The sequence below is a fragment of the Alligator sinensis genome, unplaced genomic scaffold (genome assembly GCF_000455745.1).
Source record: "Alligator sinensis unplaced genomic scaffold, ASM45574v1 scaffold978_1, whole genome shotgun sequence".
Taxonomy (NCBI): domain Eukaryota; kingdom Metazoa; phylum Chordata; order Crocodylia; family Alligatoridae; genus Alligator; species Alligator sinensis.
Genome location: NW_005842220.1, coordinates 988,827 through 1,015,791, shown reverse-complemented (window position 1 = coordinate 1,015,791; position 26,965 = coordinate 988,827). Strand labels below are relative to the sequence as shown.

General features: G+C 43.5%; 1 protein-coding gene across 7 annotated transcripts in view; it reads right to left on the bottom strand.

Annotated features, from left to right (window-relative positions):
* Positions 1–2,678: 2,678 nt before the first annotated feature.
* The window catches only part of GSDME (gasdermin E), a 37,738-nt gene continuing 13,451 nt past the window's right edge, over positions 2,679–26,965 (bottom strand). For 5 of the 7 annotated variants that reach the window (XM_025208096.1, XM_025208092.1, XM_025208094.1 and 2 more), the window contains 7 exons: positions 20,541–20,712; positions 19,330–19,450; positions 12,199–12,387; positions 10,116–10,243; positions 9,822–10,005; positions 7,244–7,317; positions 2,679–3,573 (listed from right to left, as the gene is read on the bottom strand). In XM_025208096.1, the coding sequence (XP_025063881.1) occupies positions 3,343–3,573; positions 7,244–7,317; positions 9,822–10,005; positions 10,116–10,243; positions 12,199–12,387; positions 19,330–19,450; positions 20,541–20,712 (1,099 nt within the window). In that variant the 3' untranslated portion in view covers positions 2,679–3,342. Of the gene's footprint in view, positions 3,574–6,395; positions 6,435–7,243; positions 7,318–9,821; positions 10,006–10,115; positions 10,244–12,198; positions 12,388–19,329; positions 19,451–20,540; positions 20,713–26,965 lie in introns of those variants that run through there. The other 2 variants (XM_025208098.1, XM_025208099.1) reach the window with 2 other exon arrangements.

The window sequence follows — 26,965 nt, the reverse complement described above, 5'->3', positions numbered from 1 at the left end:
TGGGAAAGAAGGGCGTATGCTGCCCTCATGAAATACCCTGTCATAAAAATAACTGGGCAAAACACTGTACACAGGCTTATCACGAACTATTTATAAGATAAGATCTCAATCAAATGGGAAGTAGTGCCAAGCAGACTTTCATGTGTCCTCTAGTTGCTCATGTGCTATTCCCAGAAGAATCACTATATTCATAATGCATAAACAGTGGGGATAAAATGAAACTAGGTTATTAATCATTCCACTATTTTCACATAAAATGTTTAAGAAAAAAAATCTGATAAATGCACTGTTGGAATAGAAATGCTTTATTAAAACAGGGATTGGCAATAGCAGACCAAAGGACTTCTGGTACAATTCCTTGTTCACTGACAAACATGCACAATGACAGCAACTGATAAAAGCTTGCATCTACCAATCAGAGAGACACTTATAAGACCTCCATTACCACAGACACTGAGCACCTCACAATCTTTATCATCATCATTATACAGATGAGGAACTGAGGCAAAAAAAGACTAATGGCCATATTTTTTAGGGGTTTCTGGTACCTAAAAAATGTAGGTAGGTTGCACGATTAGGTGCTTTTGTGAGTGTCACCTAAACTGTAATTTCAATGAGAGTTAGGCATTGTGTTTTCAAATTCCACATAGAAGGCTCTGTGCATCTTTAGCCACTGAAGAAGTACGCTTTGACAATGTGGCCTTAATGGACTTGCTCAACACCACCCAGGAAGGGAGCAGAAGCCTGAACCCAGGTCTCCAGAGTCTGAAACAACTGTCCTAATTACTGAGCCATACTTTCTGACTATGTACAATTTCTCAGTGGTGTCCCTGTTTATTTTGCAGTCAGCTATGTGGTATGAAAACATTATTATTAGACATATCTGCAAAGAAATATTTCCAAACTAGTACTGACAATTATTTCCACTGTACTTTCTCCCCATTTCGATGTTCAGAGAAAGCTATTAGGAACAAAGATGAAAGATAAAGTAATGTGTGCAATCAAACACTTTGTTTTCATTAAATACAATCCACCGGGAGATGTCCTGGGGGTAAAACAACTGGGTTTTCTAGACTTAAGCAGTGTAACCCTTGTACTCAAACATCAAAAGCACGCATTGTTTTTTTGAAGGGGGAGTGTAGTAGGCATTAAATGCAATATGTAGCCAAAGCTTTCTAACTTGCAACAAAAAGTAATTAGCAGAGATCGAATAACAGATATTGTACACTGGTGTAATCACAAAGATTTTATTAGTTTTAGGAAATTCTATACAAAAGACATGATATTTGCTACATCTGGAGTATGAGCATAAATACATCTGAGCTACAACGGGTCAAATAAAAACATACACATTACTGAGTTCCCCCAAGAGTGAGCTGGGCAGTGCTCAAAAGTGTTTTACAGGAATAGGCAGACAAGATTCCTTGGGTGAATTTGATATCTTTTATTAGACCAACCCAAATGGTTGAAGAATAGTTATTAAGCAAGCTTTCAGGTTCAAAAACCCTTCGTCAGGCTCAGGACACTTCAGCAGTTGGTGTGTGCTCTTCCTGGATGGAATGAAAAGTAAACAAGCCAGGGGCTGGGCTGGGGAGTCAGTTGCCAGGCAGATTATAATGTGTCAAAAAATCCAATGTCTATGTTTAGTCCCTGATCTCTAGTATCCAGCAGGTTGATGAAATGGAGCTCATAGGCTCGTCTCGGGGAAGTGTTGTGTAAGTTTCCCTTGAGGATCAGGACTGAGAGATTGGAGAGAGAGTGGCCCTCCTGTGAGAAATGTGCCCCCACCGGTAATTGGGTGTTTCTGTCTTTGATGGATTTCCGGTGTGCATTCATTCTGGTGCACAGTTGTTGTCTGGTCTCTCCTACATATCTTCCATCAGGGCATTTGGTGCATTGGATGAGGTATATTACATTTCTGGAGGTGCAGCTGTAAGATCCTGGCATGCTGATGGCTCTGTTGTAGTAATAGTGGGGGTGGTGGAGATGTGTTGGCAGGTTTTGCATTTCTTGTCCTGGCACGGTCTGGATCCTTTTGGTGTGTTCTGGGCGTGGGTGTTTTTCTTCTGTACTGCAGCAGTTCTTCAGGTGGTATCCAGGTGGCTCTTTCAAACGTGCGATCTACCTCTCTGGAGGAGTGTCCTTGCTGGGTGAAAGCCTTTTTAAGATTGGTGAGGTGGCGATCCCGGGTGTTCTCTTCGGTACAAATGCGGTGGTATCTGAGGGCTTGGCTGCATATCACAGCTTTTTTGGTGTGTTTAGGGTGATTGCTGGTTCTGTGCAGATATGTATGTTGGTCTGTGGGTTTCTTGTATACTGTGGTCTGTATTTTACCCTTCTGGATACTGATCATTGTGTCTAAAAAGGAGATGTTGGTGCTGCAGTATTCTAAAGAAAGTTGGATGGAGGGATGGTGACTGTTGAATTTCTGATGGAACTCAATCAGAGATTGCAGGTTCTCAGTCCAAATGATGAAGATGTCATCTATGTATCTTAAGTATAGCAAGGGTTTGATGGTGCAGTTCTTGAGGATGTCTTCTTCCAGGTGGCTCATAAGAAGGTTGGCATACTGTGGGGCCATTTTAGTGCCCATAGCTGTTCCCATCATTTGGAGGAAGTGTTGATTATTAAAAGTGAAATTGTTGTGTGTGAGAATGAAATGTATAAGGTCAGTAATATCTTTGGGTCTGTATTCTGGGTTGTAATCTTGTTCCTGTAGATATGTAAGGCAGGCTTGGATGCCATCCTGGTGTGGGATGTTGGTATATAGGCTGGTAACATCCATGGTGGCTAGGAGTGTAGGCACTAAATCTAAACAACACACATGTTGGGATGCAATGCCCTTGGATTTTCCATGCTTATCCATCAACTCAGTTATCAAATTTAGTAATTTAGTCTCCCAGTCACAATTAGTACAAATTAGCAGGACTCAATTGCATTTCAAATGTGCTATTTATTCATGCAGTCTGTTCAGCGATTATTCTAGCCTCTTTAGTCCTTAAAGTCTGTGTATACTAGTGTCACTGCTATGATTGTAGTAGAAAGTAGATGCACCAGAGGTAGTTTTAAAGAAGCTACCTGGTAGCTGCGTACCTGCAGCAGCATGGATGCGAGCACAGGCTATCTAGGTGTGTCCAGGTAAATGGGCAGGTTTAACAAGGCCATGCTGGGATCTGTGTTGCTATGCCATGACTCCTATTGATATCTGAGCTACTCAGTTTGAAGCTATCTTGGTTATGTCTACTAGACTGCAGATAGATACGAATGCAGCACAGATGTACCGTAAGAGGAAAGAACAGGCTAGAATAATAATTGAACATACTGCAATACATAGAGATACCCTTACAGGTTCCCACCTAAAGCATAAAACCCATACAATGCAATATAAAGAATGAATGGAAAAAATCTAGGTTCTTTCATAGTTACAGCTTTCACTGTAGACTCTGTCATTTTGAGGTTAATGTTTGATGAGGCGAACAGCCTTCGCACTATGTGAAATCTTCCTGTGTCACTGAAAGTGGCCATAGTAGGATCACTCAGTGGCAAAGTGCCATCAGCTGAAACGACATTAGGCTGCATTGATAGAGAGAGAGAAAGACAGAGATATGAAGGCTGCTTTCTGAGAAGTATAATTTCTGACATTGTGCTCTCTTGCAAAAACTGGAGAAGAGCTCCAATTCTGAGAAAAAAAATTCTCTCACCATCTCACAGCTAAAGTTACATTTAATGTAAAGTTCAACAAGTCTGATACATTCAGCCTTAACTGAGACTTAATACACTGCTGCACTTTCAGAAGGGTCTGCTAATTTGGGATTGTAACAGAGGGCCTGCTCAGGGCTGACTTCCCAGTGGCCCGCCCACCTGTTTCTGGGCTACCCACCCGCCTTCTCGCCCACCACGCCTTGTTGGTAATTAGTTAATGATGTAATTAAGCAGGAGGCTACCCATTTCCTGCCCCGATGCCAGGGAGTGCTATCTGCGGCTCCGTTCCTCCTCTACACCGCAATTCAAGCCTTGCATATGGCATCTAGGTGTTATCATAATCACTGGCCCCCCATGCTGGGCCCCAGAACCCTCCTAATTGAACCCCACCTGGATTCCTCCCCTCAGCCAGTCTCATCCGCCTTCATCCTGGGCAGCACAGCTCCCTCAACCGCTTCCCCTTCCGGGTGTGTCCCCCCCGGGACCTTTGGCTCCTCTAGCCCTGGCCCACCTCCAGGCCAGTCAGGACTGCAGGCCCACAGCTCTTGGGCGTTCCTCGCAGTGGGCCCCCTGGCCCTTCGACTCTTCCAGTCCTGGCCCCAGCATGGACCAGTCAGGGGAAGTCCAGACAGGCCTGAGTCTATGGCCTTTTCTCTCTCTCCGAGGGTCCACCCTCCAGACCCTCCAAACAAGGGCTAACCCACCCGGTCGTGGGGGCTAGGGGTTAAGGCGCCCCGACCTGCCTTTCACCGGGGTGGTAACTGGCCTGGCATTTCCTGGGGGCTACTGTGCCACTGGGAGCCCCACCAGGCTGCCCACTCCCGGCAGGGTGCAGTTTTAGGTCTCGCCCAGGAGCAGGAGCCTCCTGACCATCCCCTACAGCTCCTCCCTGACCTCCAGATGACACCAGCAGCCCTCTGGCCAGGCGGTGTTATTGCCTGGCCTCCAGCAGCAGAACTGCCCTGTGCAAATGGGCAGCCCCAGATTCAAAACGGCTGCCCTTATCAGGCACCTGGCAGCTGCCAGCTCCAGGCCCTAAAAGTGGCAGGCACAACCAGTGCCCTGCCACAGGGATACTTCCATTTTGGGGTATAATTTGAGGAAACCTGGACCCGGCTTTCAAACGATCTCAGTGCCCTGTAATGCTGAGGCCTTGAATGGGAGTTTTTGGTAGATGAGAAATCTAACTGAGACATACTGACCAGGTCATCAATAACTGAGGCACACATTTTGTGCCAAAATTCATGCGAAAATCAAAGTAGGTGCTTGGTTTTAAAAGAAAGCCATGTTTCAACTACAATCCTTAAAAGATGAGTGAAGACTCTTGCTCAGGTTTTGATTGTGGGGCTACCTATCTTCCAATGCATTTTTCAGCCCCTTGTAACCTGATGTCACTGGTTTGAAAGAAAGGATGAAATCCCATATAGTCTTTTCTAGGTCCTATAAATATGAGCCCCTGAGTCGGCACTTGTAATTACTTCATTTGGCCAGAGGATTTCTAAAAGTATTTGCTGCAGGCTTCCCTATACGCATAGGTAAGTAGTGAGACACCAGTGCACTGCCTATAGTGTTATAGCCTACCTCACATACTAGGCATCTGCTCTAACTCTGCATACTCCTAATCCGTTCCCTGTACCTGTTTACAGTCTTAGCTATCATTCTGCTACCAAATGACCAGCTCAGCTTCTCTCTCTCCATGTAATATTTTACCTGGATCCTTGTTCTCCACATACAGATGGCTACTTCATCAGTGTCTGTTTCTTCTCTCTAACTAACGTTTTGTCACTGAATTCAGCAGATTCTAGAACAAATGATATTTTCCCCTCAAAAACCCTTGCTTACAACATTTTAGTATACAGGCTCTGATCCTCTGATCTTCAGAATCACCACTGCCAATGTAACAGGGGTGTAGGTAGTAGCTGTGTTGGTCTAAGGGTATAGGCAGACAATTCTTTGGGTGAATCTGATACCTTTTATTAGATCTACTTGAATAGTTGGAAAACAATTTCTTAGCAAGCTTTCAGATTTAAAAACCCTTTGTCAGGCTGAGGAAGCATATGCAGTTGGTGTGTGCTCGTCCTGGACAGAATGAATAGTAAAGAAGCCAGGGGCTGGTATGCATGCAAGAAAGGCAGTCAGTGAAGATGTAGATTGAGGAGTCAGTGGGTGAGAGACCGGGGGGTGGGAGAGAAGGGGGATGAATATAGCAGGTAAACAGTGGAGACATACCTGGGGAGTCATATGTTAGGCAGGTTATAATGTGTCATAAATCCAATGTCTATATTTAGTCCATAGGCAGACAAGGTTCTTTGGGTGAATCTGATATCTTTTATTAGATCAACCCAAATAGTTGGAAAACAATTAAGCAAGCTTTCAAGTTCAAAAACCCTTCGTCAGGCTAAGGAAGTTTCAGCAGTTGGTGTGTGTTGTCTTCCTGGATGGAATGAAAAGTAAAGAAGCCAGGGGCTGGGCTGGTATGCATACAAGATAGGCAGTCAGTGAAGATTAGACTGAGGAGTCAACGGGTGAGAGAGAGGCTGGGTGAGGGGGGAGAGAAGGGGGATGAAAAGTGGAGAAGTACCTGGAGAGTCAGATGTCAGGCAGGTTATAATGTGTCATAAATCCAATGTCTATATTTAGTCCATGATTTTTAGTATCCAAGAGGTTGATGAAGTGGAGTTCGTAGGCTCATCTCTGGGAAGTGTTTTGTAAGTTTCCTTTGAGGATCAGGACTGAGAGGTTGGAGAGAGAGTGGTTTTCTACATTAGTCCATGATTTTTTGTATCCTGGGGGTTGATGAAGCAGAGTTCATAGGCTCATCTGTGAAAAGTGTTTTGTAAATTCCCTTTGAGGATTAGAGCTGAGAGATTGGAGAGAGTGGTTTTGTTGTGAAAAATGTGCCCCAACAGGTAATTGGGTATTCTTGTCTTTAATAGATTTCTGGTGTGCATTCAGTCTGGTGCGCAGTTGTTGTTTGGTCTTTACTATTCATTACTGTCTTTACTATTCATTCCATTCAGGAAGAGCACACACCAACTGCAGATGCTTCCTCAGCCTGACAAAGGGTTTTTAAACCCGAAAGTTCGCTAAGAAAAAGATTTCCAACTATTCAAGTTGGTCTAATAAAATATATCAGATTCACCCAAATAACCTTGTCTGCTCATGTAATGCTCTTACCACAGGGAAATTTCTATCTGTCGGGGGAGAGGTACCCACTGAAGGTTCTCCTAGTAATCCAATCAGACTTTTAATAAAATAAAAACACAGCTTTTGCCACTCAAACCACAGTTGCCATTCTCTCTTGCTCATGTTTAATGACATACATGTGTTGAATGCAATAACCCCATCTTCAGATTAATTTAACATTTATTTGTCATTTTAACAGACTTTTTTTACATTCTGACTAGGCTACTCTCTACTAGAGCCAGAAGAGATTCTGACATCTCTTGTGGGCAAGAGCTACGGTTAGCCAGAGCTTACAGAATCACGATAATCTGCAGTGCTGGACTTTGAATAGTACATTCAATTTTTGATTACTTACCAAACAACACAAGGCAGGGACCACCTGCAGATCACAGCAAGCACCCAGGAGGGCAAGGGTGTCATCAGGCAGCTCTGTGAAGGAGTTTTAAAAGGAGAAAAAGTCAGTCTCCAATGAGCTCTGCAGCAGGTTGGCTGTAGAAAAGGAGATGGTGTATATGCATACAAGCGACCTAAGCCTGCAAATGCCCTTATGCAATTCTTACGCTGGGCAGGGAATGGCCCCTGCCTCCTGAAGGGCTTTTCAAGTGCAGTGCTGCATGATTGCAACTTTGGAGAGCACTGCAGTCCTCCACAATTATCACTGTCCTGTATTAAGCAGTGTCAGGGGGCTGTGTGCCCAGATGCCAGGCCCTTCTTTGCAGGTACACAGGTGGCTCTGAGGGTAGAACCAGTACATGGAAAAAAATGGGCGCAAAAATCTCACATAGACTACCTCAGCTCTTGGGAGAAACACCTGGAAGGGAGCAAGTAACATTCATTCCACCTTGTCACAGGCAACCACTAGGCATCTCTCCAGTGCCTGGCTCGGGTATTAGCTCAGGGTGTGCATCTAAGGACAGGGTCTGTTCTATGCAATACCACCGCAATCCCCAGAAAAGTAACAGCTACAAAGTGGCCTTTTTTTGGTTACTGCTACAGCTCCAGTTACATGTGGATGTTAAAACTAAACGTTACGGCCAAAGCAAACTGATCAGTATAACACACTTGTTTAACTGTGCATCACTGCTTGTAGCACTTGACAAGTGCTGTTACACTAGTGACTCTGTTATGTTTGCTTTATTTTGCATCTCTGCAACTGGGTCTACTGTCAGAATGTCCCCCTTACCTTTCATATACTGGTTGATCAGCTTTAAATGCAAGAAAATTGACATTCTGTTCTACAGTAGAGGTGCACCAATACATCAATCTGATATCAGATCAGCACTGATTTAAGAAACCTGAGTGCATCGGAAATTGGCCTGATATGGCTGATAAATGCCCGTGCACACGTGCAGCCACAGCACAGCATGTAGGTGATGAGGAGCACAGCTCAGCAGTGTGGAGAGCTGCATGCAGCTGGTAAGTCTGGTGTGGCAGAAGGGGAGCAGGGAGGGAAGGGGTGTGGGGGTGCAGATCAAGGCCCGTGTGGTGAAGGAGGGAGGGGGGGCTGAGGCAGGTGCTGCGCAGCTGGGGTGAGGCAGGGTGGGGTGTGGGACAGAGCCATGGTTCATCTGGGAGATGTGGGTGCTCAGCTCCTGCTGCTGCATGCACCCTGGGAGGGCATGGGGGGGTGTCGTGTGCCCCATGATCTGCGTGGGGTGGGGTGGGCTGCAGCTGCAGGCTTGGGCCAGAGCAATGCTGGGCTCTTCCCGGTGCCTGGGCTGGGGTGGGCATGGCAGTGCTAGGAGGAGGGGCTATGGCGGGGACTAAGGCAAATTTTGGGGTGGCTGCAGCCCCCCATAGCTTCCTCCCAGCACCACCACTACCCACCCCAAGCGCAGCCTGGATCAGCCCCCCACCATGTGCCAGGAAGAGCCTGGCACAGCCCCAGCCTCAACCCGCAGCTCGAGCCCACCCCGCTCACAACCCACACAGATCTGGAGACATGCCCCCATGCTCTCCTGGGGTGTGCATTGCAGCAGGACCCGACCCTGCCCTTTGCCCCTGATGAGCCGTGGCTCCATCCCACACCCTGCCCAGGCAGCACCTGCCCCAACACCAGTCCCACTCCCTCCCTCACTGCAGGGGGCCTTGATCTCCCCTTACACCACAACAGACTTACCAGGTGCATGCAGATCTTCAAGCTGCCAGGCTGGTATCAGAAACTGGATCAGTATTGGCCGATACGCCTCCTTAAAAATCGGCTATTGGAATCGGCCCCCAAAATCTCTTTTGGTGCACCCTATTCTACAGTGCAAAATATTTACCTATTTACCTAGTGTAACACTGCGCTTCCTTTCAATACTTCCCTTAATGTAATGAAGCATTTTTTTTTTTTTTTTACAAGAGAGATGGAGGGGAAAAAAGACTGACTTGTATTTGCAGGTGGTTTTTAATTAATGTTGTGGTGCCAAGTACATTGTGAAGATGGCACTTGTTTGACATTTGGATTTAATTTCCTTTTTCTGTGGTTGCACAACCATCCCTCTAATTGCAATGTCTATGTGTTAAATTTACTTTTTGCTAAATATAGTTTGTATTCAACAACATAAGCCATAGATTTAGCACATGAGGATAACAGCACCTACTGTGCAATCTTTAGCCAGGACAAGACGTGAAAAGTCCAAGGAACAATGAGAACAATAATTAGTTAACAAAACTGAATGAAAAAGTTTGGGTTCAATGGTCCTTTGGGTGAAATGATTTCCATGGGAACGAGAGATTTTACTTGTAAAAATATGCAGAGATTGAGGTTTTAATTTAATATTTAGCCAAAATTACAAACCCCTACATTCAATCACATCTCTATGACAGTGAAAGAGAGAATTACATGACCTCTCACAACTGTTATAATTACCTAAAAGGAAAACATATAAACTCTACACCAGGGAAACTTCTAAATGGAAAAGTTGCTAATTGCTCCATTTGTGACATACCTGCTACAGCACTGATCAAGAGGTGAGCAGCTGAGAAGAGTCTTTGCTCTTCCTGTAACAACAGCCCATTCTGTAAACTATACCCTACCAGCTGCAGAAAGTCTGCTACATCTTGCTGCTGTGCAGGTTTTAGCTCCTTCAGTTCCATCAACTTTGGTTTGTCTCCCATACGAATATTATTTACCTGGAAGCAGAGGAACAAATTAAAAAACTAATTTATAAAAAAACAAAGTTTGAGTAATGGACAGTATCAGCTCTATTAAAAATAATTTTTAAAAAGTCTTGACATCTTACCATATCCTCCAGTACAGTCACCAGTTCATCATGATATAAGATTTCATAGAGGGTTTTATATAAAGCCCCTTGCTTGTCATCTGATAACTTCACAAAAGGCTGGAATTGGGTTTTTAACACCGATATGCCTGTCCAATAAATAAGTATATTGTTAAACTCATGACTCCTTCAAATGCCAGTAAAAGCAAATAAACTGAGAGACTTGAATACCTGTTTAATCACCACAACTTAATACTGTAATTTCTGTCTGTATAATTTCTAATGAAATACTGGGACATATTTGACTCCAAATGTGCTTTATAGTGATCATTCCCAGTTAATTGTCAATGCAAATAAACACCGATATCAGGAATTAACATTCAGTATTATTATTTAATTGTTTCTTATATGAAACCTGTTCATAAATCTGCAAAGAATGTTTCTTTTTAAGGCACAATGTATATTTCTACTACCTAATCTTACATCTCAGGACAGTGGATTTTATTTCTTAACTGGTTCATATTAAGATCTAACTTTATGACTTACCAAGCCTAGTGGTATTAATTCATATTCAGAATTAAAAATTCAGATGGTGATGCTAAGTTCTTATTGTCCTCGTATATTGACAGACTTAAAAGACTTTATATTAAATATTCATGTATACCCTTTTCTTCTTTGACCAAAAAAGGCATCTTTTTATAAAATGCAAGAGGATCCATTTATTCTTATTTAAAATATTTAATCTATTACAATGCATAGATTAGAAACTCCACAGAGACCTCACTGGACTCCATCCTTCACAATGTAACTGAAGCATGAAGCCAGGATGTTTTATGACTACTAATTATCAATAAGCCAACACTTACTTCACCCATCAGCAGAATTTTAGGGGTTGGAGATGCTTCATGTTATTTTTAAAATAAATTCCCTTCACACAAGAAATACAGCCCCTTAAAATAGGTTTCATATAAAAATAATAAAGCTATTGAAATTACAGTAGTGCCTCTACATACAATACAACCATATAATTACAAAATCAAATATTGTCACAATGCTGTAGGGGTAACTAACAGTAAATCATTTCAATATACCAGTTTTTAAAACCATTTTGTGAAGAGAGTAAGTCAATCAAATGAAGTAGAACGACAAATCTGTAAGAATAGACACAGTGGGGTTTTAAGCTAAAAAAAATAACAGTGACATATAGCCATCCTTCACACACAAAGTGTTATTTGGCCATACAAAGAGATGCATTTATTTCCCTCACTCAAGTCTAAAACTAGAGAAGTATATGTTTTATTCCAGTCAACAAAATGGCTATTTTGGTCACAGTTAGTCTATTGACTAATCTGTGAATGCAGGGCCACATTCATAGGTGGCATAAAAAGCATCACATTGTAGAAATGGACGCAAGGACAGATCTGCAGTAAGTATCAACAGGAAATACAATATAAAGATTGGAGGCCTGCTTTATATTACCCCATCTTCCTCCTCACTTTTGGTTGCTTTCCTTGCTACAATCCTACCCCTTTTACCACCTCAGTCAGTAAGTTATGCCTAGCCACTTACACTACTTACCAGCATGTAATTTGTACTTCCATTTAAATCACAATGGAATTTAACCCTACTGTTTACCTCCAATTTCTTCCAAGTTTCTCAAAACACAATGAGATTCACAGAGAAGAAAAAGGGGGCTGTGTTTTCAGAAATATAAGCTTTATTGAGAATGTTTATACCCAATATACATTTCTCACATTATTACTAAACAAGTAAAGACATAAATCACTATGAATCTCATGCAGTGTAGCTAGAATATAACAACACTGATGCAAAAGAAAAAATATATAAGATTTTGTTTACAAAAAAGGCATTCCATATGCTTTGAGGGTACAGCCAGCTCTCCACATATGTTCATTTCAGTGCTAAATGTCTTTTGATTGTTTCTAAGTGTTCACCAAGGAATTCCTGATAGCGGCTATTCAAATGTGCCAGCAATTTCTATGTAATATTTTGCAAGAATATCTCCTTCTATTAAATTGCTTAACTAGTAATATAAGGGAGAAATGTAGTGTAGTGCAATCAAATAAAGTATTTCTGGTAATACCTTGTTTCAGTACACTTAAGGAAGCGTCACTTGGAATAGTATTTTCATCCCCAGAATGTCTTGCACTATCAACAGCATCTGGCTGATAGAAAAAGGAGGTGTCTCTGAATAGTACTGAATGGGGGTAAGAAGAGCCTGCTATGTTTTCTCTTTCAAAACCTCCTTGTTGTCCATTTAGCAGGCAGAATTCTGTAATTTGAAACACATAAAAATAAACAAACCACATGAGGGTACCAAAGCAAATATCAAGCATCATTTCTGATGTAAACTAGTTTTCCTGGACATATACACATATGCATCTCATCTTTTATAGATAGAAAGAAAAAGATTAACCGGCACTGTCTACATGAATGAAGTACACATTGTAAGTCACTAAAAAGCACAGTGCAAAGATATACATCCTGAGGCATAAATGGAAGTGGCAGTTACCAAGTAGATACAGTAGTTTGACACAAGTTTTTCTGGATTGATTAAACAGATTCAGTATATGTCCAGAAAGGAAGAGGCCTGATGGAAAAGCAAAGCTCTTCATGGATGCTGAAAACCTGCATTCCATATATCAGATGTGTCAAATTCATCTAGCTCCATGCACCAGATGACTGGTGTGGGAATGACCCATGGCCCTGGTGAATGGCGTGTGGCCAGCCGCACAGAGTCAGACTCTCCTACATGTGAGAGTGCTACAAGTCAGAAAAACCCTACAGACTCTAAGAGGATCCCTCATAGATCTTTTCACTGGTCTTTTATCACTGGCCCCTTAGCTCTTAGAAAGGAAAAGAGGCCACTGGTTCCTCCCTGGGCCCTGTCAAAGGCAAGGCCATCCCAGGTCAGTGGTGGTGTAGCTCCCATGCTGCATTACAGACTTAGGAGAGATGCTTCCTGTTCCACCCTTCAAAGTAGTCCCCCATCCTCTGTGGAGGCTGCCTTATTTTTCCTAGCTAGTTGTTATGAGTTCATGAAGGAATAATATGCATCCTTTTATTTCACTCATTTTGGGGTCCCCCCTCCCTCACACAGATCCCTACTCCACAGAGAACCCTATATGGGGTCCTCTAGAGTAGAGGTTCTCAATCCCCAGGCCATGGCCCAGTGCCAGGCCGCAGCAGGTCAGCTGCTGGACCAGAAGTGGCCACGGACTGGCAAACCACAGCCCCCCAGAGCTAGGCAGAGAGGCCACGGCTCCTTCTGCAGGGCCCGCAGCAGCACAGGCAGAAATTCCGGCCATGGTCAGCTGTGACTGCTGGGCCGCGGTTTGCCGCAGCATAAAAACTTTGGGAACCCCTGCTCTAGAGGAAGAACAAATAGTACCCCAAAGAGGGCTGAGAAGAGATTCATATGTAGCGGATAATTCCTTCTCCCTCCAGGTCACAAGGTACAATCTGGCTCATCACATGAAAGGATCCTGTTATCCAACCACCTCTAGTTTCAAAGTCCTTTACAGACAATATCCCACACCTGAACCAGACAAGCAACTTCCAGTCCTGTGCTCTGAGCACCAAACCATGCCCAAGAGGGTAAGGTACATACAATTCCAGACAACCATATTTATTGGCAGAAGGCAGGCTAGATTTGCACCTCATGGACTAACTAAATCAGAGCTTTATAGCATGAGCTTTTGGGAGCTCAAGCTCACTTCATCTGATTTAGTGAGCTCAGGCTCATGAAAGCTCACATTATACATCTCTGACTTAGTCTATAAGGTACAGATCTACTTTGCCTTCTATCTGACTTTAGACTAACACAGCTAACTACCTCTCTATATTTATTGGGACAGACCAAAGATTTTGAACCAAATACTGACCCTTTCCCTTGCCACAGAATGGCATGAGAAAAACAGAGTAAAGGAAGAAAGTGAGTTTTAAAGTAATGCACGCCAATGAAAGAAGTAAGCTGCCCCCCAATCAAGGACAGTGCTCAAAAGCACTGCGTTCACAATCTAAATATAGCTTCCCCTCACTTATAACAGCCTGTCTTACTGAATTAAGGGCATTCAGATGAGATGGGAAAGCATCAACAGCAGTCCATCTTTTGAAAGGGAGAGATGGTGAAGACATCTCTGCTACAGAAAGAGAGAAAGGGAAAAACATTTTTTCCATTGCTAACACCTGCACAGCCCGTTACAGAGTAAAGCCAGTTACAAAGGGCTAGAAAAATAATACCACAAACTAAATTACTTCCTAGTGTAATGAGACCCAGCCAAGGCAGCAACCAACACATTTGAGACTCAGGTGTCTGTGCTCTTACAACAGTGTACTTGTGTTACTTCCATTACTGCTAACAAGAGCTATTCACAAACTCTGAAGGCAGAACATACTGCTAACAAACTAACTGCCCTTTATGGGAGAAGGAGGCTAATGAGAGGAACACATACACAGCATCATGCAAAAATAAACGAGACATCCACTTTTGTTAAACCCCATAATAGGACTAGATTCAAAAGAAAATACAAGGCTATGAAAGTCTGCATTACTCTTACCATTAATTATTTATATAGCTAGTTAGGTCTGTGTAACCCTTTATAGGAAAAAAAAAAAAAGAACCAAACACTCAATATCATAGTGCTATTATATACATACTAGCTAGCTGCTCATCAAGAATAATGGATTTTAGGGAGTGTTTAGATGGAACCCCCTCCCCACCCCCGCTCACCATTTGGGGCTGGCCATGTAAAGACTCTGTCCACCACCTTCTCCTCCAACCTCCGGTGCTGGGGCTCCCTACCCCTGCCCACCTGCCTCACAGCAGGGCTTCCTCCCACCTCCCATCCCCTTCCCGCTCCCCTCCCTCCCTCCCCGCTGCCTCCCCCTCTCTGCTGGCTGTTGCCAGGGCTGGGCAGCAGGGGGGTACCACCACCGTGACCCCCGTCTACAGGCCCGTGCAGCCTCCCTCCCACCCGTCACTTCCTCCTCCCTGCCAGCTGTTGTTGGGGCCCCCTTCCTGCTCCCCTCCCTCCCTGCCACCCGGCCCCAACAACAGCCACCACCGTGACCCCCTACCTTTGCCTCCTCCAACCCACTTCTCTCCCTCCCTCCCTCCCTGCCAGCTGCTCTGGGGGGTGTCAGGGATGGGCAGCAGGGGGGCACTGCCACCGTGACCCCACCACTTTGCCCTCCGGCAGGGAAGCATAGGAAAGCCTCACTTCTTGGGCAGCCAGGGCATGTTTGCTGCTGCCACAAACTTCCCCAGCAGTGGCTCAAACTTGGGTCCACGCAGACAATCGCTGCCACCCTCTCAGCAGCGTGAGAGCACTTGGCCAAAAGCCTTACGGACAGACAGACAGACAGACAGACACACAGACTAAGCCCTTTATATATACAGAATATACCCTCAACATCATACTGCTATCATAGTGCTATAGTGATATATAATCAATTCTGTACCCTCACATAGCATGCTGCTTTCAGTTCTTATCTTACCTAAGAAGTACTGGTAGAAACAGAAGAGAACCTGAGATGGGAACTAAAGATGATTAGAGGCAGAGAGACTCCCATGGGAAAAGTTAGGAGTGTCCCATGGGACTGAAAAAGTTAGGAGTGTCTAATTTAGAAAGGAGGGTTTTAAGAGGAGTTATGTCAAAAGTATATATTTTTTTGAATAACGAATGGTACAAAGCTAGTTAGCCAGGTGCTGCTATTTATCTTTTATCAGAATGAGGTGATTCACAAAGAAACTAAAAGGGCAAAAAAATTAAAGCCTTAAAAAGGAAGTGCTCTTATATACACTGGACAATTAACCTGTCAAAATCAGAGACACACAAAAAAAAATCACTGTGATAAAGGGCATAGTAGGACTTAGAAAAGAATAGGCATTTTATGGCCAAGAGGCCCTACTCATATTAAAAAGTCCATTTTTATAAGCTTTATAAACCTTCATGTCTTAAAACCCAAGCCAAGAACTAACTCTAAGGGGTGAGAAAGAACCCATTTGGAACATTTCATGCAAGTTATTATTCCATAATTATGCACTATGGATCCTTCTGCTTTTCTTTGAATTTCTCTTCTCATTGAGGGAAAGGGAAAGGAGAGATAAAGGTAATAACAAAAAAATTAAAAATGCAAGACATGTGGTTTATTTGTCCAAACAAACAAAGATGACACAAGACATATGTTATTTATGAAGCCTGATGGATTAGATAATTAAATAAGAAAATAGGGTCCTGCCATAGTGGAGAAAGAGACAGCATGAGAATACAAGATCAATGAAAACACATGTGTATTAATTACCAACTGGCAGTTTTCTAAGGTAGAGATTCCCAGCTACAACCATTATACAATGTTGGTTCAATGCCTAAGTACTTGTTGGAGCTAACAGAGTTGTAACCTTTAAATTGCAATCCTGCTCTGAAAAGTGTCTACTGAGTGAATGAACGTCCTTAGGGGTGTCTGCTAGGGCTGTGCGAAACACCATCGTTTCGTTTCAATGTCCATTTCGCCATTTCAAAAGGACAGTGTTTCGTTTTGTCGTTTCATTTCAAAGCACTGTCCTGTTTTGTTTCACTGAAACTGTTTCACCCATTGGCTATAATGAGGAATCATGAAAATGCCTAAAACGTTGTCATTTCTTGCCTGTTTCAGATGAAAATTGCAGGGATAGTAGCCCTTTCTGAGGACGTATGTACAGAGGTTTCTGGGAAATTGCCCCTCAAACTGTTCAAAGCAAAAGTCCTGACACTTCCTGGCAGCGGCAGCCTCCTCTCATCTGGTGTGCATATCTGGGGGCTCACACCCCTGGGAAGGCTGTGGGGCTGTGCTGGACTCCTCCTGGGGATGCAGGCCCCCGGATCTGTGCAGGCCAACCACGGATACAAGGAGGATGCCACTGCTACCTGGGAGCAGAACTGGGCACAGCCCGTGCCCAGCACCAGAAAAGATTGCTGCTGCCACCTGAGCCTCCTCTCAGCTGGCACATATCTGGGGGCTCGCACCCCCAGGAGGAGTCTGGCACAGCCTGGCAGCCCTCCTGGGGCTGCAAGCCCCTGGATCTGCGCCCCGGATGAGAGGAGGCTTAGGCTGCCTTTCCCACCAGGGACCAGCACTGGGCATCGGCTGCGCCCAGCACCAGACAAAATTGCTGCTGCCGCAGCCTGAGCCTCCTCTCATCCGGCGCAGATCCAGGGGCTCACATCCCCAGGAGGAGTCCAACACAGCCCAGCAGCCCTCCCAGGGGTGCGATTCCCCAGATCCGTGCACCAGATGAGAGGAGGCTCAGGCTGCCTCTCTTACCAGGGGGCGGTGCCTCCTCGCTCGCCCCCTGCTGCCCGGTTGCGGGCTCCTCGTTCACCCCCACCCCCGCACACTCCCTGCCCAACTGCAGCCCCCCCGCAGCTTACCAGCAACTGCATCCATGCTCTTGGTTTTGTGGCACAGCTCTTCTGCATGGTGGGGGCAGCGCGGTTCGGCCCCATCTGCCAGGTATCTGCGTGACCTCTGCCACAGAGCACTGCTGCAGCCCGGCTTGGCGCGGTGCAGCCATGTGCTTTTAAGCAGCTCCGAGCTGTCACCTGGGGCTGCAAGCTGCGAGCAGGGACCTCTGGCCACACCAGCCCGGGGCCTGCATGCACAGAAATAGCCCGGCTGGATGGTGCAGGGCATATGAGCGTAGGACCCTGGCTGGTATGGTCAGTGGTCCCTGCAAACAGTGCACAGCCCTGGGTGACAGCCTAGAGCTGCCTGAAAGCACACAGCCCCGCGCTGCACCGCACTGAGCCAGGCCACAGCAGTACTCTGTTGCAGAGGCCGCACAGATACCTGGCAGCTGGGGCCGAGCAGCACTGCCCCCTGGCTGTGGGCCAAGGCCAAGAGAGAGTCTGCTGTTGCTGGTAAGCTGCAGGGGGGGCCGCAGCTGGGTGGGGGGCTAGTAAGCGGGCCACAATCAGGCTGTGGGCCAAGGGGGGGTGGGGAGGCTGAAGTCAAGCAGGGTGGTAAGCAGGGGGCACTGGTCCCTGGTGGGAGGCAGCCTGAGCCTCCTCTCATCTGGGGTGCAAATCCGGGGGCTCGCACCCCCAGAAGGGGTGCCACACTGTGCCGGACTCCTCCTAGGGGTTCAAGCCCCTGGAACTGTGCGTCCCATGAGAGGAGGCTCAGGCTGTTGACTGGGACCGGTGCTGGGCACAGCCTGCACCCAGTGCCAGGAAAGAATGGTGTTGCCATCAGCTCCAAGCAGCAGTGGCAGCTCCACATCCAGCATGTAGATCTGGGGGCTCGCATCCCCAGGAGGAGTCCGGCACAGCCCCCCCAGCCCTCCCAGGGGTGTGGACCCCCCGATCTGCGTGCCGGATGAGAGGAGGCTGCCGCTGCCACTTGGGACCAGCGCTGAAGCCAAGTAAGCCTGGCTTCAAAACTCAAAACGTTTCTAAACTTTCCAAGTGCCCTTGTTTCGCTTCAAAGCTGTTTCGATGCCTTTTGTTTCATTTCGATTTCCCTGTTTCGAGCTTGAAACACGTCAAAACAGCTTTGAAACAAAACACCTGGTGAAATTTCACAGCGCGCTAGTGTCTGCACATTTATTATATCTGAAAAATTCTAGATAAAAAATGTTCTGTTCATAAAAAACAGGATAGTTTCTTACTTATGGCCCTACCAATTCACCCCATGGTTCAGAAGTCAATCTAGATGCATTATGTACAGCCTAATCCAGACCCAACCTGAGATACTATATAGATTTATAGCATCTTAAAGATGCCCTCCATATATCTCCGATACATTTTATCCATGATTTCTCAGTTCCTCCATCTTGAAGATCTCCCTTAGAAAACTCATTTGTGTCTGTGATAAATTATGTACAGGTGGAGTGCACTGGGAAGAGATTTACCAAAAAAAGACAACCACACCAGCTCAATCCAATGAATATTTACATGAAATCTGGGGAAATTTGATCTAAAGCATTTGACAGAACATAGCAAGAGCTTGTTATGGTCACTTCTCTGAGCAAATACAGGAGAAATTTTCTGAAAGTCAGGAAAATTGACGAACTACCAGATCCACGCTTTGTTTCTCCATCACATTTGCACTAAAATGGACAAATCTGTTTCACCGTAATATTCTGGACCTATTATAGAGATCAATGAAAAAACATTTTGCAAGAGGTAGCTCTTTCCGACTACATGCAAAAGAAGGTGGACATGCTACTTACCAAACTGGCCATCATGCTTTATGTACAGTTCAATGATACCATATGCAATAGCGGTAGGGGCAGGAATCTCTAAGACCACATTAGAATCCTTCATCATGTTTCCGTTTTCACTCACTGAAACCTGAGGGACATATTCTCCCACTGTTTATTCAACTCAACTATAAAACAACTTGTGCACAAAAGATAACTCGGGAGGGGGGGGGGGGGGGGGGAAAAATTAGTTTAGAGAAAAAAAAATTGTAATTTCCCACCATGTTCACGTAGAGTACATTTATTTGACTTAAGCCACTGAACAACTGCAGTGAAGCTCAGGCTTAACAGCAGAGTGGAGGGTGAGAAATGATAGTAGTCCCCCTGATTCTCAAGCACCCAGTTTAATATAAGCTCCAGCAAATTAAAATCTTCAGTTAAAGCCTCTTTGACTTATACTGCTGATGTAAAGTCCCGCAGAAACATGACTGCAGTGAAAAAACTGGTCTTCACCACAATGTTCCTTTGCTTTGTCCTCTCCTCCTACCAAATCTCCTGCTCATCTTGCCCCTGTTTTTACAATGGGCAGCACAGAATCTGGTGGAACAGGATAATGAAAATGGCAGAAGCTATAGAACTGTCATTGCCAGTTTTATGTCAGTGAAGACTCCCCTATATACAACAAGAGGCATTTGTTGTACATACTTTATATTTTCATTTTGCTTATTTCTTCTCAGTTTATTAGACTAGTATATCAGGAGATTTTTTAACAACCCCCTGTGAAGCCACTGGGATTATTAGACTCAGTGGAGCTTGGTGGATACTAAAACATTTTCTGTGAACAGTCACTTGACTTTTTAAATTAATTGGTTTCAGCCACTCTCATGGGCCTTTAACATTCACTTTCTTTTAACAAGTGTAAGCTTTCTTACTGGCAGGAAAACTCACAGAAACTGAACCACATGATAGTATTCATGGAAACCAGATTCTAGGTTCATAAAAGAGCTTGCACTTTCAACCAGTTAGGAAACAAACAAACAAAAAAATAGCACGGCATGCTTCTTTTCTGATCAATTACAATTAAGTAACATGAGGAATATATGCTGAGAAACATCAGTAACTGCTAGAGTTTAAAATGTTACCAAAAATGCCAAATACTTTAAAATAAAGAATGTAGTTGAAGAAACTGCGATCTGTGGTACTTGGATAAATGGTCTATGGGTTACATAATTTCCTTTTACCTTCACAACTTTTGTGCTGAATCCTGCTATGCCACCAATTTTCTCTTCTGTCTGAATATGTTCAGTTATCAAGCACTTTTTAGTTGTTACTATCTTCTCTGTCAGGATACATAGTACCTCATGTTTTCTTTCCAGCACTTGTTTCAGTAAAGTATTGTTTAGGTTCATTGTTCTGAAATTAAAAAATATAGCATTAACAGTATAAACACAAGAGTTGGGAAAACACATTTTTCTTAATTGTATGCACAAAGCAATCTTTGTAAGAAGCTTTTATTGTAAAGTATTAGTGGTTTCTGTATGAATATCTTACTCAAAATTATTATGTACTCTTTTGTTATCTGGCAGCAGCAAGACTGTAATTATCTGTATTATACAGTTTAAGTCTCAACATACCCATTGAATTCTTGGTTCATCATTTCAGGAGAAATGTCAGTTGAGGCAACTGCTTGGTTATTGTTTGCTTCAATAAAAGACAAGGAACTTCCAGCAAATTTAAGTTTCCTGTGTAATTTGAAAATAAATGAGCTAGTCCTGCAGATTTGGGCAAACCCCTCAGCTACTGTAAACTGACAACAGCAGAGCTATAGTAAGTGATGCCAGCTGCCCCATTAACTTAAAAGTCTGGTGGGGACTAATCTAAATAGTTATCATTGAAGTCCTTCCATCACATAGAGCCATCCTTATTCAGGGATCTGCTAGAGAGGGCGCATAAAAATAATTAATTGCGACTCTCAGGAGAGACACACCTATAGCGAGACATGTATGTCCTAGTCTAGTCCTATTCAATTACTTCATATGACACACACACATGCATGTTAAATTATTAAGGTAAAAAAGTCAAATGCTCACACATTAGGAAATAACCAAATTGTCAGATTTGTGTCCCTTCACCCTGTCCCCAATTCTTCCTCATACAGGTTCCTAGTCCCAGTCTCCTTATCCAGTTGGACAGAGTCTCTTCCCTCATTCAATCTCAGCAAGACACCAAATCAGTTCCCAGTCTCCCCCCACTCTGGTCCCCATTCTTCCCTCTGGCTCCCAGCCCCTTTCTTCTCACCCATCTGTTCCTGTCGTACCATGCATCAGCGCTAGCCTCCCATGGCATTCAAGTACATATCTCCTCCCCATCTCAAATCCTGAGTCTCAGACTTCTCTCCCTTCTTACTCCCAGTCTCCTTGACCAACCAATCCCAGTTTCTCTACTTGCCTCCACTCCTGCCCCATGAGTTTCCTTGTCCCAACAGACCCTTTACCCTTCCTTCATCAGGTTTTTGTCCCCTCTGCCTTGAAGCAGACAGTTTCCTCCTCTGGTCTGCCTGGGTGCCCATGCAGCCCCACAAGTGAAGTACAGGTTTCCCTTGTTTTATGCAGGTTCTGTATGTGTGAATTCTCTCTTATGAGATGACCCTTTTTATATCAAAAATTTATTATATGCGAGGTAAATTAACTCTTATATAATTGGTGTGGCGGAAACTCGCAGTCAGAGCTGCTTTGTGCGGGGCATTGTGGGAGTGATGAGCACTAAAATATAGTCTCCTGTGTGGATCTGTGTTCCTTGCTCGTTGTCTGACATGTTTCTGTAGTTGCCATCCTCATTATGGTAGTGTCCTGTGCTTGTGTGTACTGTCTGCTGTTGGCGAGTGCCAAAACTGTCTTGAAAAAGTGGTAGAAGTGGGCCTGGGGGTCAGTACAGTTGAGGTCTTGGAACATATCCCTATTTGTTACATTGTGAAGTGGGTTCCCTTTACACGAGGTTGAGTCATGCACCGTTTTCCAGGAACACGTGTACAGCATAAAGCGAGGGAAACCTGTATACAGATTTGTTCTGTAGAAAAAGTGCACACCTGTCCGTTCAGGTCAGCACTAGTTGCTGTACGAGACTCCAGCATGCTTAGGGAGGATGGACGGTTCAGAGATGTTTAGCTATTAAATTCTATTGAACACATAGATAGGATTATCTTTGAGGACTGAAAATGAAGGAGTTTCAAAACAAAGCAAAAAAGGCACAACCCTGACAACGCTTTCCCTTCTACAAGCACTTTCCCTCCTGCCTCTCCCCTATCAACGTATTAACCTGCTGCTCCAAGGCAGGGAGGTGCTAACCTTTCTTCTCAAAGAAAAGTTGGCCACAATTTAGAATGGAAAAAATAACAGGGCAGTGGAAAAATAAGTTATCAGAAACAGCTGAAATATTTCAGCTGATTAAAAAAAAGGAAATAATTAGCCAGGAGCAGATAGCATGATGGTTGGGCAACCTTAGTAGTAGACCCTCATTTACTGGCTTCAAAACATCTACATTTGAAACTGGTTAATTATGAATCTTAGTATCTGGTCTAAAAAGTACATTGGGTTTATAATTGACCAACTACTTCAGGTGGCAATGTGGATAAGGATGTTAAGGACAGAAGGGATTATTATGATTATCTAGTCCAAGGGTGGGTAGTCTGGAGTGCAAGTGCTACAAGTGGCACCAGCAGCCTATGTGTGGGTGGCACGCAGCAATCAGGAATGGATCAGGCAACACAGCGGCAGCTATGTCAGAAAGCACAAAGCAGAGTAGGAGATCAGGCAGGGAACATAGGGCAGGAAGCAGAAAGCATAGGAGATTGGACAGAGTAGGGAGCAGAAAGCAGAGAAACAGACTGGGCAGAAGAATGGGATCAGAGTGGCACTCAGGGATGGTGCAGAGCTAATTTGTGGCATGCCTGCCAAAAAGGTTGGCCCCCACTAGTCCAGCCTGACCTTGTACATAATGCATACAGATTATAAAATGTCACCCAGTAATTCTGTACCAAATCCAGAACTTCTGTTTGAGTTTCAGTGCAACATTTAGAAAGAGATATCCACCCTGACTTAAAGAACATTCCTGAAATTGAGTTTCTAGGATTAATCACCCTTTATTAAAAACCTGTGCCTTATCCATGTTTGAATTTCTCTAGCTTGAAGGCCCTGTATGATTTAAGACTAACCCTGATTTTATTCCCTATGTTGGCTCCAGTGAGTCTGCAAAGATGGAACATTTTCAAAATCAATTAGTAGAATTGTCATATTCACAAACCAGCTAAGTGCCCCTCTTCCCAGTTCTGTCCCCACCAATATTAACATTGTTTAACATTTTAATGTGCATTTCATTTAGCATATCATCCCTATTAAGCAAAGCATTTAGTCCTTTGTTTAAATCCCATTAAAGTCATTTCTAAATACAGGTTGCAGGGTTGGCCCTGGGAATTTCAGGAGACAGAATCTTTCTAAGAATAGATTATAAAATTTACTAGCACATCTTCTGGGGTCAGCAACAGTCCTGTCAGTGGAACTTGTTAACTTTATTCCATGGACTAAAATTTATATCAGAATTTTTTCCAAATCTCCACCTGAGATTCACAGAAGTGTCAAAACTTCTATTAAAAGACAACTCAAGCAAGACAGCTAGGAGATTGAAAGATTGCTTCCTTCACTGGAGTTATTTAATCTTTTCTTTTCCAGTCTGCTGGAAATAGGATATCCATAATGGTTAAACTGTAATTCCCAAATACAAAATAAATAACATGTTATTTAAATCAAGGTTCTCTACTTTTTTAATTGAAATAAGTTTTAGGTGTTCCAGTTTCTAGATTTTAGAAGTTTTATAGACTGCACAACGTTGGAAGCCAGCTTGGAGCTTTATTAAATTAAAAAAATATCTTCAGTCAATTTTATTCTTCGTTGAATTATAACTTCTAAATATTTCTATGAAAGCTCAGTCATTCAAAATGAACTGTCTGAAGGCCTTAAAATGGATTGTTTAGACAAGAAAAAAATAACTCAACCAAAGCAATGTATCAGTCACCACTACACTGCACCCAAATGTTCTTGTGATTCCTATGTTCTTTTCAGCCACATTTTTTATTTGGAAGGTAAATGATTTCCAAGGTAAACAAAAATCAGAGAACTTCCAGTTCATCACAAACCCTAAAGGTCTTAGAAATTCCTGCAGCTATGCAAAACTAGGGTTATTAAGTAGCATGGTATCTCTAAAAGACATTAAGCTTTTTCCATTTCATATACTGTATAATTAATTTTTTGCAGTAATTTTGCAGTGTGGTAAGCATCTTGAAGATACAGAGCAAGACAGGCCCCTGCCTCAAAGACTGTGCTACATTAACAGACAACATAAGGAACCAGAGGGGAGGGAAACACCAGAATCAATTTTCCCTTGCTCTTATATTGAGCTAACCTATGTGTTGCCTGGTATAAACTGACAGGACAACCCTAATTGCCATAGGAAAAGGAAAACAAAACAAAAAATGTATGCAAATATGAAACAGTATGAAGTCGAGAAGTAATTCATAACCCTATTTCATCTGATAAAATTAATGGACTCAAAAAGTCCAAAATTCAATTTCATCTGCCTCCACTGAGCTGCTACTTCTGCAAGAGATGTCTTTGATTCAGATACTGTCGTTCTTTTACCAGTCATAGCTATAAACATCCATTCCCTTTTGATTGCCATTCTATCTTACAATGCTTCCAATAGGCTTGACTCTCCTTCTATCTCTTCCTGGTATTTTCTTTCTGTCTTGCATGAATGCTGACATTGAGTCATTTAAGTCCCCTCTACACATTACATTTATGCCATGATTTGTGTGTTAATTGCAGCATAACTAGGAAGGGTGCTACACATACACCTTATTTAAGGCACCGCAAAATGGGGAATAAGCAATGAAAATGTTCCACAAAGAACGTGGAACATTTTCATGGCTCATCTGTATGTCGCCTTAAATTTAATGTGTTGCTGGTGGCTGACAATCACCTTTACTGTCACCTGACAATCATACAGTATATTTTCAAATGACTATGATAAAAATATGCAAGGCCCTGATCCAGCATGTGCCTGGGTAAATTGCTGAAGTCACTGGGGTTGGTGTTCTGTCCATATAGGTCATAATGTACAACTGTGTTCCTAGAGAACACTGTGATCTTTGGGTGAAAGAAACAAAAAAGCTAAGTCAAGTACTAAGTAGCCATCAGATAAGGTAAATGAACAGCCAGTTTATCTCAATCATCTTCAGAAACAGTCTTCAAGGACACAACATAACAGGGCAAAGGTTTGGTAATTAAACCTGGGTTTAACATATTGAGAGGCAGTGATCATAACATAGTTAAGCATTGCAGTGTGCCTTTGTAATGGTCCATTCTGTTACTGAGATGCTAAGGGAAAACTACAAGCTAAATATCAAGAGAGGCAGGATAGGCTACATAACTGGAGATGCATACAAAGCAAGCTGCAGTTTTTCATTTCACAAGTCATGTTTCAGATCTCTTATGAATAATGTGAGCTATCATTCTTCTAATCCCTTCCACATTCTATTTTACATGCATTACTGCCAATCCGGTTTAACATCTGATTGCACCATTACGTTTCTTTCAAACTCTTTAAAGCTGAACTGAAATGGTCTGGAAAGGAAACCGCACACAACGCATTTGAGATGTCGGATACCTCAGACTGCAAGAATAGTACAAATGTAGTATTAAAAATTAAAAATAATAATCACTTAAAAGGTGAGACTTTTTTAAGACTTGCCTTAGGCTTAATGATGTTTTATGGCAGTGGTGCCCAACCTTTTGGCCCCGTGGAACAGATGAGCAGTATGGGGCCAGTCTGTAGCCCGGATCCCATTTGGGGTCAATGCAAAAGGTTGGGCTCTATGCTCCAAATGCTACCACATACTGGCCCAGCCTGGCCCCTTCACCAGGGCCTGGCCCCACATGTGGGTAGCCCCATGGGCTGGCGCACAGGTCCAGAAATTTGGCAGCAGGAGAGTGGCAATTAACACTGCCACTGCTCCCCCATCATCAAACCCCTGTGGGCCAGGGGTTGAGCATTCCTGTTTTATGGCAATGAGTTCCATGGTTTAACATAGGCAGACAAGGTTCTTTGGGCGAATATGATATCTTATTAGACCAACTTAAATAGTTGGAAAAAAGTTTTATAGCAAGCTTTAAAAACCCTTCGTCAGGCTTAGGAAGTCTCTGCAGTTGGTGTGTGCTCTTCCTGGATGGAAATTATGTTTAAACATGTAGCATGTAAAAATAATTTCCTTTTAAAATCACTTTGTCTATTCCTGACCATATTAAAGTCAAAGTCCATGGCAAAACTCCCACTGACCTTTAATAAGAGCAAGGTCATTCTCTTCTATTATGGAAAAGAGAGCCGTAATCAGCCAAGTGAGTCTTAAGTTAAGTAGAAGGCGGAAGGCAGAATTGCACAGTAGCATTTGACGGCATAGGCCATCACCTACAAAAGCTCATATCTCTGAGCCTGTTAGTCTCAGAGGTGCCACCCAGACCTGCCTTCTATAATAAAAAGGTGAATAAGAGCAGTGGCTACTCCTCCTTTCTGTCCTCCACTGCAACAAAGAGGAAGCAGACAGACAAAAGTAGAAGTC